General features: G+C 44.3%; 2 protein-coding genes and 1 long non-coding RNA gene across 3 annotated transcripts in view; 2 read left to right on the forward strand and 1 right to left on the reverse strand.

The window, feature by feature from the left end:
- The window catches only part of DYNLT2B (dynein light chain Tctex-type 2B), a 33,924-nt gene extending 33,651 nt beyond the window's left edge, over positions 1-273 (reverse strand). The window contains exon 1 of the mRNA XM_068120307.2: positions 170-273. Coding sequence (XP_067976408.2) covers positions 170-210 — 41 coding nt within the window. The 5' untranslated portion in view covers positions 211-273. The remainder of the gene's footprint in view (positions 1-169) is intronic.
- The window catches only part of MGMT (O-6-methylguanine-DNA methyltransferase), a 41,952-nt gene continuing 27,194 nt past the window's right edge, over positions 181-14,938 (forward strand). Inside the window, exons 1-3 of the mRNA XM_068120247.1 lie at positions 181-226; positions 10,284-10,350; positions 11,541-11,656. Coding sequence (XP_067976348.1) covers positions 10,306-10,350; positions 11,541-11,656 — 161 coding nt within the window. The 5' untranslated portion in view covers positions 181-226; positions 10,284-10,305. The remainder of the gene's footprint in view (positions 227-10,283; positions 10,351-11,540; positions 11,657-14,938) is intronic.
- LOC144892369 (uncharacterized) lies at positions 232-2,107 on the forward strand. Its single transcript, XR_013623557.1, has 3 exons — positions 232-257; positions 819-916; positions 1,973-2,107. It is a non-coding gene; the product is annotated as an uncharacterized LOC144892369 (long non-coding RNA).

The following is a 14,938-nucleotide window of genomic DNA, read 5'->3' on the forward strand; positions in this document are numbered from 1 at the left end:
AGTTTGGAACAAAAAGTTTTTTCTGTCATCTTCACATTCAATATACTGTATTTTTACTTGGAATGAATCGTATAACAAAACAGGCTGCTTAGTTTTCCTCCCGATATTCGAGGCAAAGCAGAGTCGAGGAGGTAAAACACAAAACGATACCAATTCCATCCGTACGTACTTGTGCTGGGCGCTCGGACGTAAAAAGGAAACTTCCGCCATTCCACTTATTGCCAAGGTGACGGTGTATGCGGTTTTCTTCTGCACGGGTGAATGATTGATAACGTTTACTTCACCCAATAATCCCTTCCTAATTTATTTAATTTTATAATAATCATAGAAACGCAGGGCAGAAGACAGCGCAACTTCTAAATTTCTGTTCACGCGGGTAGTCGGGTCAAAAGTCACTTATTCGTCAATTGTAAACAGAGCATTAATTTGTAATTTGTTCGGCTTCTTCCTCCTCCTGTTTTGGTTCTGCCGCTTCTGCTTCTTCTTCCTCTGCTGCTGCTGCTTCTTCTTCTTCATGATTTGGTGCTTTATATCCTTCCGGTTTTGTGTGCAAATGACGGAGGACGATACAGCGGAGTAAAATCAGGCAAGAGAGCAGAAAAGAGAAATTATAAATCAGAGAATTAAAAAATAATATCGAGATACAACCAAGAACCTCCAGACTGCTTGTACGGAACCTCTTCTTCTTCTTTCTTCGGTTCTTATTCTCATTTCTCAGTATTACTTGTTACTTGTAATATAATTTAAATTTAATTATATACCTTAACGCTGTGGAGTACAAATCGCCTTTTTGGTACTTTCAAAAACCCGTTTTGCAGGACTTGGACAAAATATGACGGCATTTTACATCAACTCGACCAATCAAATTTGCCGCTCGCAGACCGTCCCCACATCCTATTTCTTCAAGATTGCGCGGGTAAGGCGATCAGTGAACTCTCGAGCTGTTTTTGAAATGTCTTTTTCTCAGCACGCAACGCATAATGGCCGCATGACTTGCTTCAGACTTGTCAGAAAGTGCATTTGATGTAGATTTTTCTGATGAAGAATCCTCTGATAGTCAAAATCATAAAAACTACCTGCAGCAAAATAATTCTTGAGATTACGTAATGCCAATGGATCACGTGGGAAATCAAGTCGCCGTTTTTTGGGGGGCGGAGCCAATCAAACGCAAAATGACACCAAAAAAATTAATATTGTTACGTTTTTAGGGATTGGCATGGAATGCCTCAGGAAAGTTCAGAATGTGTAGGTTCTAGTATGGACCGTGTGACGTGAAGAAGAAGAAGAAGCCTTATAGATGTACATAAGCAGGGTAAATGTACAGGTTAAGAGTGTTTGCATGTCGCCATAAGGTGCGTGGCTTTTGCGTTGACTAGTTCTAGGGTGTAAGATTAATAAACCCCAGTGTGTAATTGCCCCTGTGATTTTTTTCCCTTCGTTTTTATTTCACCAAAAAGGGCCGCCATTACAACAGCCATAATCACCTGACAGTATTACCGGACATTACGATCTGCAAAAAGGTACCCCGCCATCCGAACATTCCCGAACAGAGACTCCGCCCCCCGACGGCTCGTGACGGGGAGGCCATGCCTCGACCTTCGTCATTGGGCGTCAAGCAAGGCCGTGAGGCCCCGCCCCGAAGACGACGATTGGTCGTAGCCATGGATCGTTGTAATGGGAGCTCGGTGATTGGACAGAGTGTAACGTCAGCGGTGGAACATTCGAGAGCTAGGAGAGCAAAAAGAAACCGTCTCACCATCTTGGTCTCTTCTGGTGCTAGCATTCGTTGAAGGTGGTCACATTCTCTTTTGTGCTGGCGTTTGTTGAAGGTGGTCGCATTTTCTCTCGTTCTGGCTCTCGGCTCGAGCGGGCGCTGTTGTCTTGGGTGCGCTGGTGAGGAGACGTGTCGGAGCTTTATAAGTTTTGCAACGTCGGAGGACGAGGTGGTGTTCTTGACTGTGGTGCTTTTCAGGTGAGGAAAGAGCCCCGTCTTGCTGGGCGGTGGAAGTGAGGAAGGGCCGGTCGGCTGCTTGTTCACGCCTGGGCGTTTTCGGCGCCATTTCTTGGTGCGCTTCCCGCGCGGTGATTTGGAGGCAACGAACGCCAACTCCCCTCTTTGAGACCAGAGTTTTTTTTTGTTTTTTTTTGGGTTTTTTTGAATACTGAATTGAGGCTCGTGAAAGAGCTAACATTTATTTCACAAACAAATCAACCAGACAAACAAAATATATAAAAAGAGGGAGCGGAAGACAAGATGGGGAGAGAAGGGGAAGCACACAAACACAACATTTGAGAGCAGGGAGAAGTGTGGGAGGGAGAGGGCTTGGGGGGTGGAGGCGTGGGAAGGGGGGGGGGGGGGGGAGAGGTATAAAACAAAAGGGGACCGAAATTAGTGGGGGTAGAAAAGATCATGGTTTTGGATGGGGGAAGATAAGAGATGGTGGTGAACAGCTGTTTCAAAGACCTAGAGGGTGGAGTAAGATTGAAGAGAGTGAGGGAGTTTGTTCCAGAGGTGGGAGAAAAGAGGAATGAAGGAGTGAAGGTGAGCAGAAAGTCTTGATTTTGCCAGTTTAACCATAAGAGGGTTGCAGGCAGATCTTGTGCGACCTGCAGGAATATTTGGGGGACAGAGCCCAGAGAGAGCTGGGGGGGCAAGGCCAGAGAGGAGTCGGTAGAAGACGGAAAGACCACCAACCTGCCTGCGGTGAGTGAGTGAAAGGCCCTTGGAGTTAGCTTCATCGCGGGAGATTCCAATGTTTCTGAACGCTTTGGTTTCAACAGCGTGAAGACGAGCTAGGTGTGAGGCAGGAGCACCAGACCAGAGGGGAGAGCAGTATTCCATAGAGCTGCGGATGAAAGCCTTGTAAGTGGTGAGGAGCTCAGGTGTACCAAGGAAGGACTTCGCACGATGGAGGATGCCCAGTCGGCGACTGGCTTTGGAGGCCAGATTTGAAATGTGGTTTTCCCAGGAAAGATCATGGCAGATAGTGAGACCCAAAAGATTGAGTGACAGAACTTCTTGGAGAGGATTATTCAGAAAGTGGATGGGAGGGTTGTCCAGTCGGTCTTTTCGGAGAGACATCGTAAGAGTGTGAGATTTGTCAGGATTGAAAGACATGTTCCATTTGTTTGCCCAGTCTGTGATTTTGTCCAGGTCTGCAGAGAGAGAGGAGGCTGCAGACTGCCGATCTGAGGGATGAGGAATGGAGCGACAGAGAGTAGAGTCGTCAGCAAAGAGATAGAGAGGATTTTCAAGAGAGTCAGAGAGATCATTGATGAAGACCAGAAAAAGCACAGGGCCCATAACACTGCCTTGGGGAACTCCAACCTGAACAGGAAGAGGAGATGAGAGAAACCCATTCAGGGCCACACGTTGACTACGACCAGAGAGGAAGTCCGCCAGCCATGCGTGGAGATTTCCATGGATACCAAAGGAGGAGAGTTTGGTGAGCAGAGCGGGGTGCCAGACCGTATGAAGGCACGTGAAATGTCAAGGGAGACAGCTCTAATTTCCTGTTTGGCGTTGAGGACCTCCATCCATTGTTGAGAAAGCAGAAGCAGCATGTCCAGAGTAGAGTGACCAGGTCTGAAACCAAATTGATGGTCAGAGATCAAGCCATTGGAGAAGAGGAAAGATTTCATATCTGAAGCAATGATGGAATCCATGACTTTGCTGATAATTGATCAGTGATCATGATCAGTGCCGGCCGACAAGAACATCATTTATTTTTATGGGGAGGTGATGGGTTGAATCTTTCCCCTTGTTTGTATACGAGTCTGATGGAGACGTCTCAATTAGGAATTATAGTTTTTACCTCGCCTGTCATTTTTTTTTTTTTTTTTTTTTTTTTTTTTTTGTATACAATATCGAGGCTCGTGAAAGAGCGAACATTAATCACATGAACACACAGAAAGACAAACCGACACATAAAACATATAACATAGGGAGCGGTAGACAAGATGGGGAGAGAGGGGGAAGGACACAAACACAACATTTGAGAGCAGGGACCGAGAGACATGGAGACATCGAGAGATCTGAGAGAGGGCGAGGGCTTTGGGGGGGGGGGCGTGGGAAGGGGGCAGTGGGAGAGGTATAAAACATATGGACACTGCCAGGACTTCCAGGAAAGAAGTTGGAATTTCAAACAAGGTGGATCTGGGGTGAATTAGCGGGGGTAGAAAAGATCAAGGTTTTGGATGGGGGAAGATAAGAGATGGTGGTGAACAGCTGTTTTAAAGACCTGGAGGGAGGAGTGGGATTGAAGGGAGTGAGGGAGTTTGTTCCAGAGGCGGGAGAAAAGAGGAATGAAAGAGTGAAGGTGAGCGGAGAGCCGAGATTTCGGCAGTTTAACCATCAGAGGGTTGCTGGCAGATCTTGTGCGACCTGTAGGAATATTTGGGGGACAGAGCACAGAGAGAGCTGGGGGTGCAAGGCCGGAGAGGAGTCGGTAGAAGACAGAAAGACCACCTACCTGCCTGCGGTGAGTGAGTGAAAGGCCCTCAGAGATAGCTTCATCGCGGGAGATTCCAATAATTCTGAAAGCTTTGGTTTCAACAGCGTGAAGCCGAGCTAGGTGTGAGGCAGGAGCACCGGCCCATAGGGGAGAACAGTATTCCATTGAGCTGCGGATGAAAGCCTTGTATGTGGTGAGGAGCTCAGGTGTGCCGAGGAAGGACTTCGCACGACGCAGGATGCCCAGTCGGCGACTGGCTTTGGAGGCCAGCTTGGAAATGTGGTTTTCCCAAGAAAGATCATGGCAGATAGTGAGACCCAAAATCTTGAGCGACAGAACTTCTTGGAGAGGATTGTTGAGAAAGTAGATGGGAGGGTTGTCCAGTCGATCTTTTCGGAGAGACATAGTAAGAGTGTGAGATTTGTCAGGATTGAAAGACATGTTCCACTTGTTTGACCAGTCTGTGATTTTGTCCAGCATTTTTTCTCTTGCATTTATTTTCCTTAAATCCTTTATTTTTGCATTTCATTCTTGTATTGTGGATTTTCATTGTCCTGTATTTGTGTTTGTGGGTTCGGATTAACCCAGTGTCGGCCATCCGATCAGATAAGGCTTCGGGCCTTTTCCACGCTCACCAAAGACAATCCCGCCAAGGTTCGAAGTACGCCTCGGAGTTAAAGCTCGTTTCGGTCATCCGTCACCCAGGGGTCTTAACCCCCGGGACGCGACAATATCTTCCTTCCAAGATATTTATTCAAAAAAAGAACAAGAACTAAGTGTCAAGTGAAGCAGTCTATTAATTACACCAAACATGATTTTCTGTGTCTGTGGCCCTTTAAACCCTGTGTATAAGTCGTTCTCCATAGGCCGGCAATGATCGCTTCAATTCCATCATCTTGCAAAAAAAACACGTGATCCACTGAAATTTCCATGTATGACTGACTATCTGAGCTGTTTAGATGTGCGTACACCACCTTTCAACATTATTCAGCAAACCCAGTGGCAACTATATCTGGGCCCAAGTTAAGATATTTTCTGGTTGAAAGTGTCCAGTTTCTCTTTGATCACTTCACTTCATTAATGACAAGCCATGTCTAACGCATGAGCAGCCTGTGCATCAAGGGAATCTTTTTCTGCAATTCTACACCAGTTGTCAAGGAGAACAGCAAATACCGGATTAGTCTTTCCTTCCACAGTATAAGCTGGTTGCAAAGTTTCCATTTAATCGGGTATTTGGGTTTAGTTTCCTTTGAAGACTATAACTCATGAAACACCAATCACCTGTGTAGCATAGAAAGCGTTATTTATATCCAGTGTCGATTCATTTGTATCTACGAGTAATAACCATTCCCATCAGTAGAAAAATATTGTGTCAATATCCCTTCCCTGCTCGAGGGCCTGCTTATTAGTGTGATGGACTTTAGTGTGATGGACATCTCTTTTTAGTAACTAGTGGGGTCTCCATGGGCATGAAGGTGTATCGTTGCGATCGGTGCAGCCGTTTGTGCGGTACCCGGGACAATAACGTTAGGCGGGAGTCCAAACCTGAAAATGCTGGAGACCAAAGCTGATATTGGAGAAACAATATAGCCTATTTTACTCCAGGGGTTCCCAGGATTACCCACCCAAAATATCGTTGCGATCGGTTCAGCCGTTTTTGCGGTACCTGGGAAAGGAAGGACGGACGGACAGACAGACAGACAGACAGACAGACGGACATTTGGTGAATTATAGTAAGATAGTAACACCCATTCTCTCAAGGAGTGAAAAAGGTGTCTATACCCGCTCCCTCCAGCAGGGGTCAGTGGTTAAACAACTTGCACTATTCTCGGTTTACATGTGAAAATCGCAAGTCGTCTCCCCATTTCCACGGGGGTGGAGGAAGGGAAGTGGTGAGGAGGGGGAGGTGTTGTGCCCATGACCTGACACTGGGTAACCCGGAGCACGAGTGAAAAAAATTGGTGGAGTTAGCCCATCCGTTTACGATTCTATGATGATCAGGTGTACATACACATACAGAGAATTGCCACATACCACGGAGAGACTGGGAACGGAGGTTATGTTTTCACCTCTGTCTGTCTGTCTGTCTGAAATTGACGATATTGGTTGGTCTGGTATGGTTGCCTTTATGTCAATCACATAAAGGTCGCATCTTTACCCTGATCTTCACATCTGGTAGAGGTAATCACAAGCTGGAAGCCTATTGGTTTTTTTAGGTCAATAGGTCAAAAGGTCACATAAATCGTCAATTTTCATTTGATTCGCTTGCTAACTAAATATATATATATATACATATATATATATATATATATATACATATATATATATATATATATACATATATATATATATATATATATACATATATATATATATACATATATATATATATATATATATATATATATATATATATATATATATATATATACATATATATATATATATATATATATACATATATATATATATATATATATATATATATATATATACACATTGTTGTGGATATGAGAATGGTTTTTTTTTTTTGTTGTTGTTATTGTGTAAATTGTTGTAAAATATCGCCCTCCTTACTCCAGTGTTGTATAAAGGTCAAAGGGCGTTCCCGTAGTTAGTTCCATAAAGCATACATGAAGGACACCATAATGCCCCTGTTCAGTAGTTTATTTCCTTATTATGTGTATTAGGGTAAGGCCTTGTCTTCCATTAAGATGACACTCCATTGCACCAGGTGAAATAAGAGTAGATTCCGTTCACATTCCCTTTTCGTCAATTGCCGCCATTAAGCATGTGCTCAGCTCGGGGAAGAAGGGCGTGCCCGCCCATCGTCATCAAGGGTGGAGTCAGAGGGCCTGTGCCCACCAATCAGGGCCGAAGCGAGCTCACTGAGGGGCGTGTCCTGAAGGCCGGCGGCTTGATCGCCTGAGGCGCTATAAAAGCGCGCGCGCAAGAGCCGAGTGCGTGGTTGGACCAAGCGAGAGACGTGCAAAGAGAGGTGCGTCAGAGAGTTGGCAGTACACAAGCAGCGCAGAGCAGAGAGGAGGGAGAAGGAGTTCTGAGAGCAAGCATTGAGAGAAGGGAGTTCTGAGAGCAAGCATTGAGAGAAGGAGTTCTGAGAGCAAGCATTGAGAGAAGGAGTTCTGAGAGCAAGCATTGAGAGAGAGTCCTGAGAGCAAGCAAGAGGAGTACCACGAGCAGTACCAGCAGCTTTAAACTCCACCAAGCAGCGTTGGCTCCACCAGGCAGCTTTAACTCGACCGGCGGAGCTCGTCCCGCGGCAGCTCGCACGACCGCAGCTTGGGCGTTGACGGCGGTGCCGACCGTGGCCGCGGAGGAACGGAGCTGCCGCTCCCGGCCCGACCGTGACCCAGTTCCAGTGGACCTTCCTCTCCCTCCAGCCATCCACCTCCTGCCATTCCTATCATCATTCCCCGCGTGAGTCTGTCTTTGTTTGTTCTGTCCCTGGGTATTAATTAAGCCTGTATAGTTAAGCTACGTTTCGCTGTGTCGCCTTGCCTTTTCTGTAATTTATTTTATTATCCTTCCTTCTCCTTGGTTACTTTGATCGTGTAAATAGTAGGAATAAATTTATTAGCATTTCAAACCTTTTTGTCTTCTTCTTCTTCTTCTTCACATCCGTGTCGCCTTTGTCTTTTCCCTATTGAATACCTGTGGCGCGATTCGGCCAACGTTCGGGAATCGGGTTAGTCGGGGTAACTGTTAGGGCCGCGGTGCCATCCGCTCGGCAAAACAACATCTCATCCGCGGTCCGTAACAATATATATATATATATATATATATATATATATATATATATATATATATATATATATATATATATATATATATATATATATAACCGAAAATCACAGGTGGTTGGTGAATCCTCATCGAGTTGAAGCCGTGGCCGACCCATGTGTGTATGTCTATTAATTACGTACTGTTTGAACTGAGTTGGACTGAGAGTTTGTCTATTAATTACTTATTATTGAACCTCGACTCTTAATTACGGACTATTGGAACATCCCATTTAGACATGTAGACATTTAGAGCCCTTACACACTTTAGATGTTTTAGATCATTTGGACCTTTGTACCCCCTTCGACCCTTTCAGCTTTTACACCCTTTATACCCCTTAACCCTTTAGAACCATTGATCCCATTTATTATACTTTAGACCTTTTTAGACCCCTTAGACTCCATTAGATCCTTTATAACCCCAATACTCTATATATCCTGTTTTACCCTTTATAACCATTAGGCGACCTATGACCCTATAGACTCTGTTAGACCCTTTAGACCTGTAACTACTGTTTTCCCCTATAGATCTTTACACCCCTTGTTAAGCGGGTCCAAAGTTATAAACATACCCTTTAGAGTCTAAGGGGTCAAAACGTCTTAAAAGGGTCTAAAATGGTCGAAGGGGCCCTTAGACCATTATAGACCCTTTGGCTCTTTTAAGACTTTTTTGAACCCCCTAGACATATTAGACCCCTTAACTCTTTACACCCATTTAGACAATATAGATCCTTTTAGACATTTTAAGACCCTTTAGACCCCTCAGACTCCTGAAGACATTTACATCCTTTCGGCTGCTTAGACCCCTTGACCCTTAGAACCTTAGAACCGTAGATCCATTAGATTATTTTACACCCTAACTACTCTTGGAAAATACCGTTTCGATCTTTACATGCCTTAAGACCCTTAGAGACCATTTTAGACACTTTGGACCACTTACACCATTTGGATCACTTAGAAGCTGCACACACCTTTAGAGGCACACCACACAAACATGTATATTCTATAGAGTCTTCTAGCAGTATACAGATGATAGTTCTTTTAGCAAGTACTGTGCAATCTCCACCCACCTGGAGGCTGGGTACTTTACAAGGTGGAACAACAACAACAACAGGCATTTTAAGGCCATTTTCCCTGCTAGAGCGGGGGTTAGCCTTGCGGTCCCCATGACAATCTTCTCCATTTTGCCCTATTTTCTGCATCTCCCCTTGTTAACCTCTTTGCCCGCATTTCTTCTTCCACCATCTTTAGCCAAGTCTTTCTCGGTCTTCCCCGTCCTCTACTTCCTTCTACATTCATTTCCATCACTCTTCTCAACCAGTCACTTTCATCCTTCCTCAACACATGACCAAACCATCTCAACCTGTTCCTCTTCACAGTATCCATCACAGGCTCTATTCCCATCATCTTTCGCAATTCATCATTTGTCTTCCTCTCTCTCAACGATACTCCACACATCCACCGAACCATTCGCATTTCCACCCTTTCCAGCCTTCGTTGCTGCTCTACGTTCATTACCCATGTCTCGCTCCCATAAATCATAACACTTCTCACACATGCAGCATACACCTTTCCCTTCAGCTTCAACGACACTCCCCTCATCATCAGCACGCCACTCAGTTCCCGAAACTTCTTCCATGCACATCTCACTCTAGCAACCGTTGCCGAGTCTGATCCACCTTCTCCATTCAGCATGTTACCTTTACAAGGTGTAACAGAATTTGCATATTGGGTCACTAATTGGTTCACCAATCAAAACGTGGAAACATGTTGTTTATTTGGATTTCTTAAGTATTGTGCTGTGCACGACATCTTTTTTGTTGGTTTGTTTGTTTGTTTGTTTGTGAGCAGGATATCTCAAAGAGTTATGGATGGATTCGGACGAAATTCAAATTATTGCACAAATGCTGTATCGCACCCTTTTGGTGGCACATGAGTAAATGGAAACCCTGGAACTCCATTTGACTTGATCATACTAAGTAACGATACTAACACAACCGCACCCTTTTTGTGTATGTTTTTGTACTAGGTTTGAGATTTCCTGTCTCGCAATGACACCAGGACTATCGTCAATGACGGCACAAGAGCCTTCGTTGGTGAGATTTTGATGGCCTGTTGTGAACCACCTCCTGCACCACCCCTTCCCCTCCCTCCAGACTTCCACACCACCCCTTTGTCTCCCTCCTTCCCTCCCACACCATCTCTGCCTCTCCCTCCTTCCCTTCCACACCACTCCTTCCTCTCCCTCCTTCCCTCCTACACCACCCCTTTCTCTCCCTCCTTCCCTCCCACACCACCCCTTCCTCTCCCTCCTTCCCTCCCACACCACCCCTTTCTCTCCCTCCTTCCCTCCCACACCACCCCTTTCTCTCCCTCCTTCCTTGCCACACCACCGCTTTCTCTCCCTCCTTCCCTCCCACACCACCCCTTTCTCTCCCTCCTTCCCTCCCACACCACCTCTGCCTCTCCCTCCTTCCCTCCCACACCACCCCTTCCTCTCCCTCCTTCCCTCCCACACCACCTCTGCCTCTCCCTCCTTCCCTCCCACACCACCCCTTCCTCTCCCTCCTTCCCTCCCACACCACCCCTGCCTCTCCCTCGTTCCCTCCCACACCACCTCTGCCTCTCCCTCCTTCCCTCCCACACCACCCCTTCCTCTCCCTCCTTCCCTCCCACACCACCTCTGCCTCTCCCTCCTTCCCTCCCACACCACCTCTGCCTCTCCCTCCTTCCCTCCCACACCACCTCTGACTCTTCCTCGTTCCCTCCCACACCACCTCTTCCTGTCCCTCCTTCCCTCCCACACAACCGAGGCTCATTGAGACAGGAATTGTAACTTGTTTAGGGTGCCGGAAATAACTTGTATATACTCTTCACGAAGGACACTCTGGGTTCTTTATCGTCCACCAACTAATGCTTGCAGACGGGACACCCAGTTTAACGTCCGTTTGGGGGATGAGACAACCTGTCTGCAAAGCACCAATTGGACAGTTTATAGTCAGGTGGAGAATCGAACCCAGACGAGACACCTTATAGGTAAGTCTGATACCTTTATACCATCCTGACTGATGAGCTGTCTCAGTATCTTTATTGAAGTAAAAAAGGGAAATCTGATCAATAGTTCTGATCGCTTATTCTGAGAAGAGATTTATGTTTCAGTTATCCAAAATTAATTGTTATTTTGAAGGTTTTTTCAGGCCTTGTTGACATCCATCCTTTCCCCGTACTTGGTATGTTTGTAAATGACTCATGAGACATGCTTATAATGCCTATGTGGATACCTCAGGGAGCTTGCGTCCTGGAATCCACGGATGTGCACACAGTATGTGGTACCATCACGGTGACAGCTTGTGGACGAGGAATCCACCGATTGGATTTGCCTTTGGATGAAGAAAACTCATGGTCAGTAACATCTTCACTCCTGCAATAACTCTGACGATACAGTACCTTACATTTCATCTCTTTCCCACTCCTTGTTTTTCTACATTTTATGTTGTTTTGAATTTTTATCATGTCCTTTTTTCTCCTTTTCTTGATTCTCCTTTCCCCTAACCTTACGTTCAACACAATTTTCCACTTGCTTTCTATATAAACTGTAATTAATTGCAACTTACAGGAATTATTGTTACAAAAAACGTTGAATATGTATTGATTCGGATTACCCGGTGTGCCCGGGTTTAGAATAGGTACACCGTATCCCTGCACGTCATAAGAGGTGACTAAGGGTTGGCATCAGGAAGGGCATCCGGCCATAAAAACATTGCCTCAAACAGGGAACCATGATTGTCATGGGGCCCGCAAGGCTAACCCCTGCTCTAGTGGGGAAAATGGCCTAAAACGATCAATTCATTCATTCATTCATTCATTCATTCATTCATATATGTATTGATTCGGATGATACAGTTATCCAGGCATTTTCTTGCCATTTCATTTTCCATGTCTTCGCATTCGGGGTGGGTAAAAAATTGATGGAGATGAAGATGAGAGTGAATAGGCTGACGGGGTAGCCAAGAGGTGTGCACACTCACCTTTGAGCTGTCTATCCTGCTTTGAATCTAGACCCAGCTATAAACTGTCACACTGGCATTTCACATGCAGGTTCGATACATCGGTGTGTGCTGTCAATCGGAAGGACTTGAAGCCGGAAGACCCTCCTGCAAACACTAATTGTTGCTGGAAGTTCAATATCCCACGGTGTCTTTATTGAAGAGTAGGCAGGTTGTCACCGGTACCCGAAACCATTTTCAAATTCCTGTCACCTTCATTCAAACATCAGCCTGGCCAGCCAGGTGGTAGAAGCCTTGGCCTAAAAGCTTTCCCTGGCTGAGCCCACAGTAAGATGGGAATACTTGCGGCCTTTAAAGTCGAAGGTGAAAGGGAGTTGTGGCAAAATCTTTTTTTAAAAATCAAAATTGAGACGAGGAAAGATGGTAGGGGAATATGTAGCAGAGAAAAATGAGAGAAGGGAATTCTTCAAGGATGTTTGTCAGAGGAGTCGAGGATGTTTTGCTAACCCTCAAATACAAGGGCATTGCTTCCTCCATTTAATATGCCCGTTGAAGTCACCAAGTACAAAAACAATTTCAAATTGAACGTGTTATTTATCGGTTTAGCCCTCTCGCTCAATGGTGAAGAATGCCTTCAAAAATTAAATAATTCTCGTATCCAAATCCCTATTCAGATCTTCACCAAAATCGAATCGATTTGGTCTTGTCAGACACACAACCTCTCCACCACATTTCGTCCAAATCTGTCCATAACTTTTTGAGATATCCTGCCCAATCGTTTTTTATTCTTATCAATGAGAAATTATAGTTTTTGGCGCAATCACTCAATGGTGAAGAACACTTTAAAATTCTAGTAGCCGGATCCGAATCCGGATCTTCACCAAAATCTAATCATTTCGTCCTTGTCACATACGCTACATCTAAACCAAATTTTTTCCGAATCCGTCCACAACTTTTTGAGATATCCTGCTATGTTATGTATCGTTTTTGGCCCGATCTCCCAATGGTGAAGAATCATTTAAAAAATTAAATAATTCTCATATCCGAATCCGGATCTTCACCAAAATCTAATCATTTCGTCCTTGTCACATACGCTACATCTCAACCAAATTTTTTCCGAATCCGTTCACAACTTTTTGAGATATCCCGCTATGTATCGTTTTTGGCCCGATCTCCCAATGGTGAAGAATCACTTAAAAAATTAAATAATTCTCATATCCGAATCCATATTCAGATCTTCACCAAAATCTAATCATTTCGGCCTTTTCACATACGCTACATCTCTGCCAAGTTTTGTCCAAATCCGTCTACAACTTTTTGAGATATCCTGCTATGTATCGTTTTTGGCCCTATCTCCCAATGGTGAAGAATCACTTTAAATTCTAGTAGCCGGATCGGAATCCGGATCTTCACCAAAATCTAATCATTTCGGCCTTTTCACATACGTTACATCTCTGCCAAATTTTGTCCGAATCCGTCTGCAACTTTTTGAGATATCCTGCTATGTATCGTTTTTGTCCCTGTCTCCCAATGGTGAAAAATCACTTTAAATTCTAGTAGCCGGATCGGAATCCGGATCTTCACCAAAATCTAACCATTTCGGCCTTTTCACATACGTTACATCTCTGCCATATTTTGTCCGAATCCGTCTGCAACTTTTTGAGATATCCTGCTATGTATCGTTTTTGTCCCTGTCTCCCAATGGTGAAAAATCACTTTAAATTCTAGTAGCCGAATCCGAATCCGGATCTTCACCAAAATCTAATCATTTCGTCCTTGTCACATACGCTACATCTCTGCCAAATTTTGTCCGAATCCATCCACACCTTTTTGAGATATATTGTTCACAGACAAACAGACAGACAGGGGTGAAAACACCTTCGCTTTGGTGTTTATGGGACATAGTATATGTGACATATGTGACAAATTCAGTTCATATAAAAGACCATCCACCTTTGGTGGCGGAGATAATAAAAATGCAAATTGAAAGTTTATATTGAGTCGATATTAATTTTCAGTGTTTAAGGATTCAGCTTTGCTTCCTTATAAATTGCATTGTGGTACAACACTGCTCTTCGAGTTTTAAATGAGAGGTGATCATTTGTGCTTTTTATGTTGCTGCCAAAATGATTTCACTTATTGGCCTCCTTTTGGGACTTCCCCAAGGATGTAGTTAGTCTGCCTTCTGCAATCAGACAATGACCGATACATTTTGAGAATTTCCATTATTTGAACGCTAATGGGACAGGTTGTCTGATTGATGAAGTATAACTGAAAAAACTGTGAACGAGCCTATCATTTACCATAGGTCATCTTCCATCTCCTTGGAAATCACCAACATCACTGCATTGCATAAACAAGATGCAACAACCAATCCCATTAATAGCGGGGCAGCTAAGTGCCAAATATCAGTACAATTGTTCAGATTGTGGTAAAAGCACCAAATTTCGTACAGTTCATCTTGAATACATAATAATCGATTTCAGATATAGTGCCAAGAAAAAAATCCCCCTTGTGGCCATATTTGGCCAAAATCCAAGATGGCCACCAGCCGAGCCGTGAATTTCTATTAAACCCGATATTTTCTTTAATATTCAAGCTACAGACATGAATAAAACATCATTTTGTATGTTTTCAGACACAAGGAATCCAATTACAGCATTAATTCTTTCATAAA

The sequence above is a fragment of the Myxine glutinosa genome, chromosome 1 (genome assembly GCF_964187855.1).
Source record: "Myxine glutinosa chromosome 1, kmMyxGlut1.1, whole genome shotgun sequence".
Taxonomy (NCBI): domain Eukaryota; kingdom Metazoa; phylum Chordata; class Myxini; order Myxiniformes; family Myxinidae; genus Myxine; species Myxine glutinosa.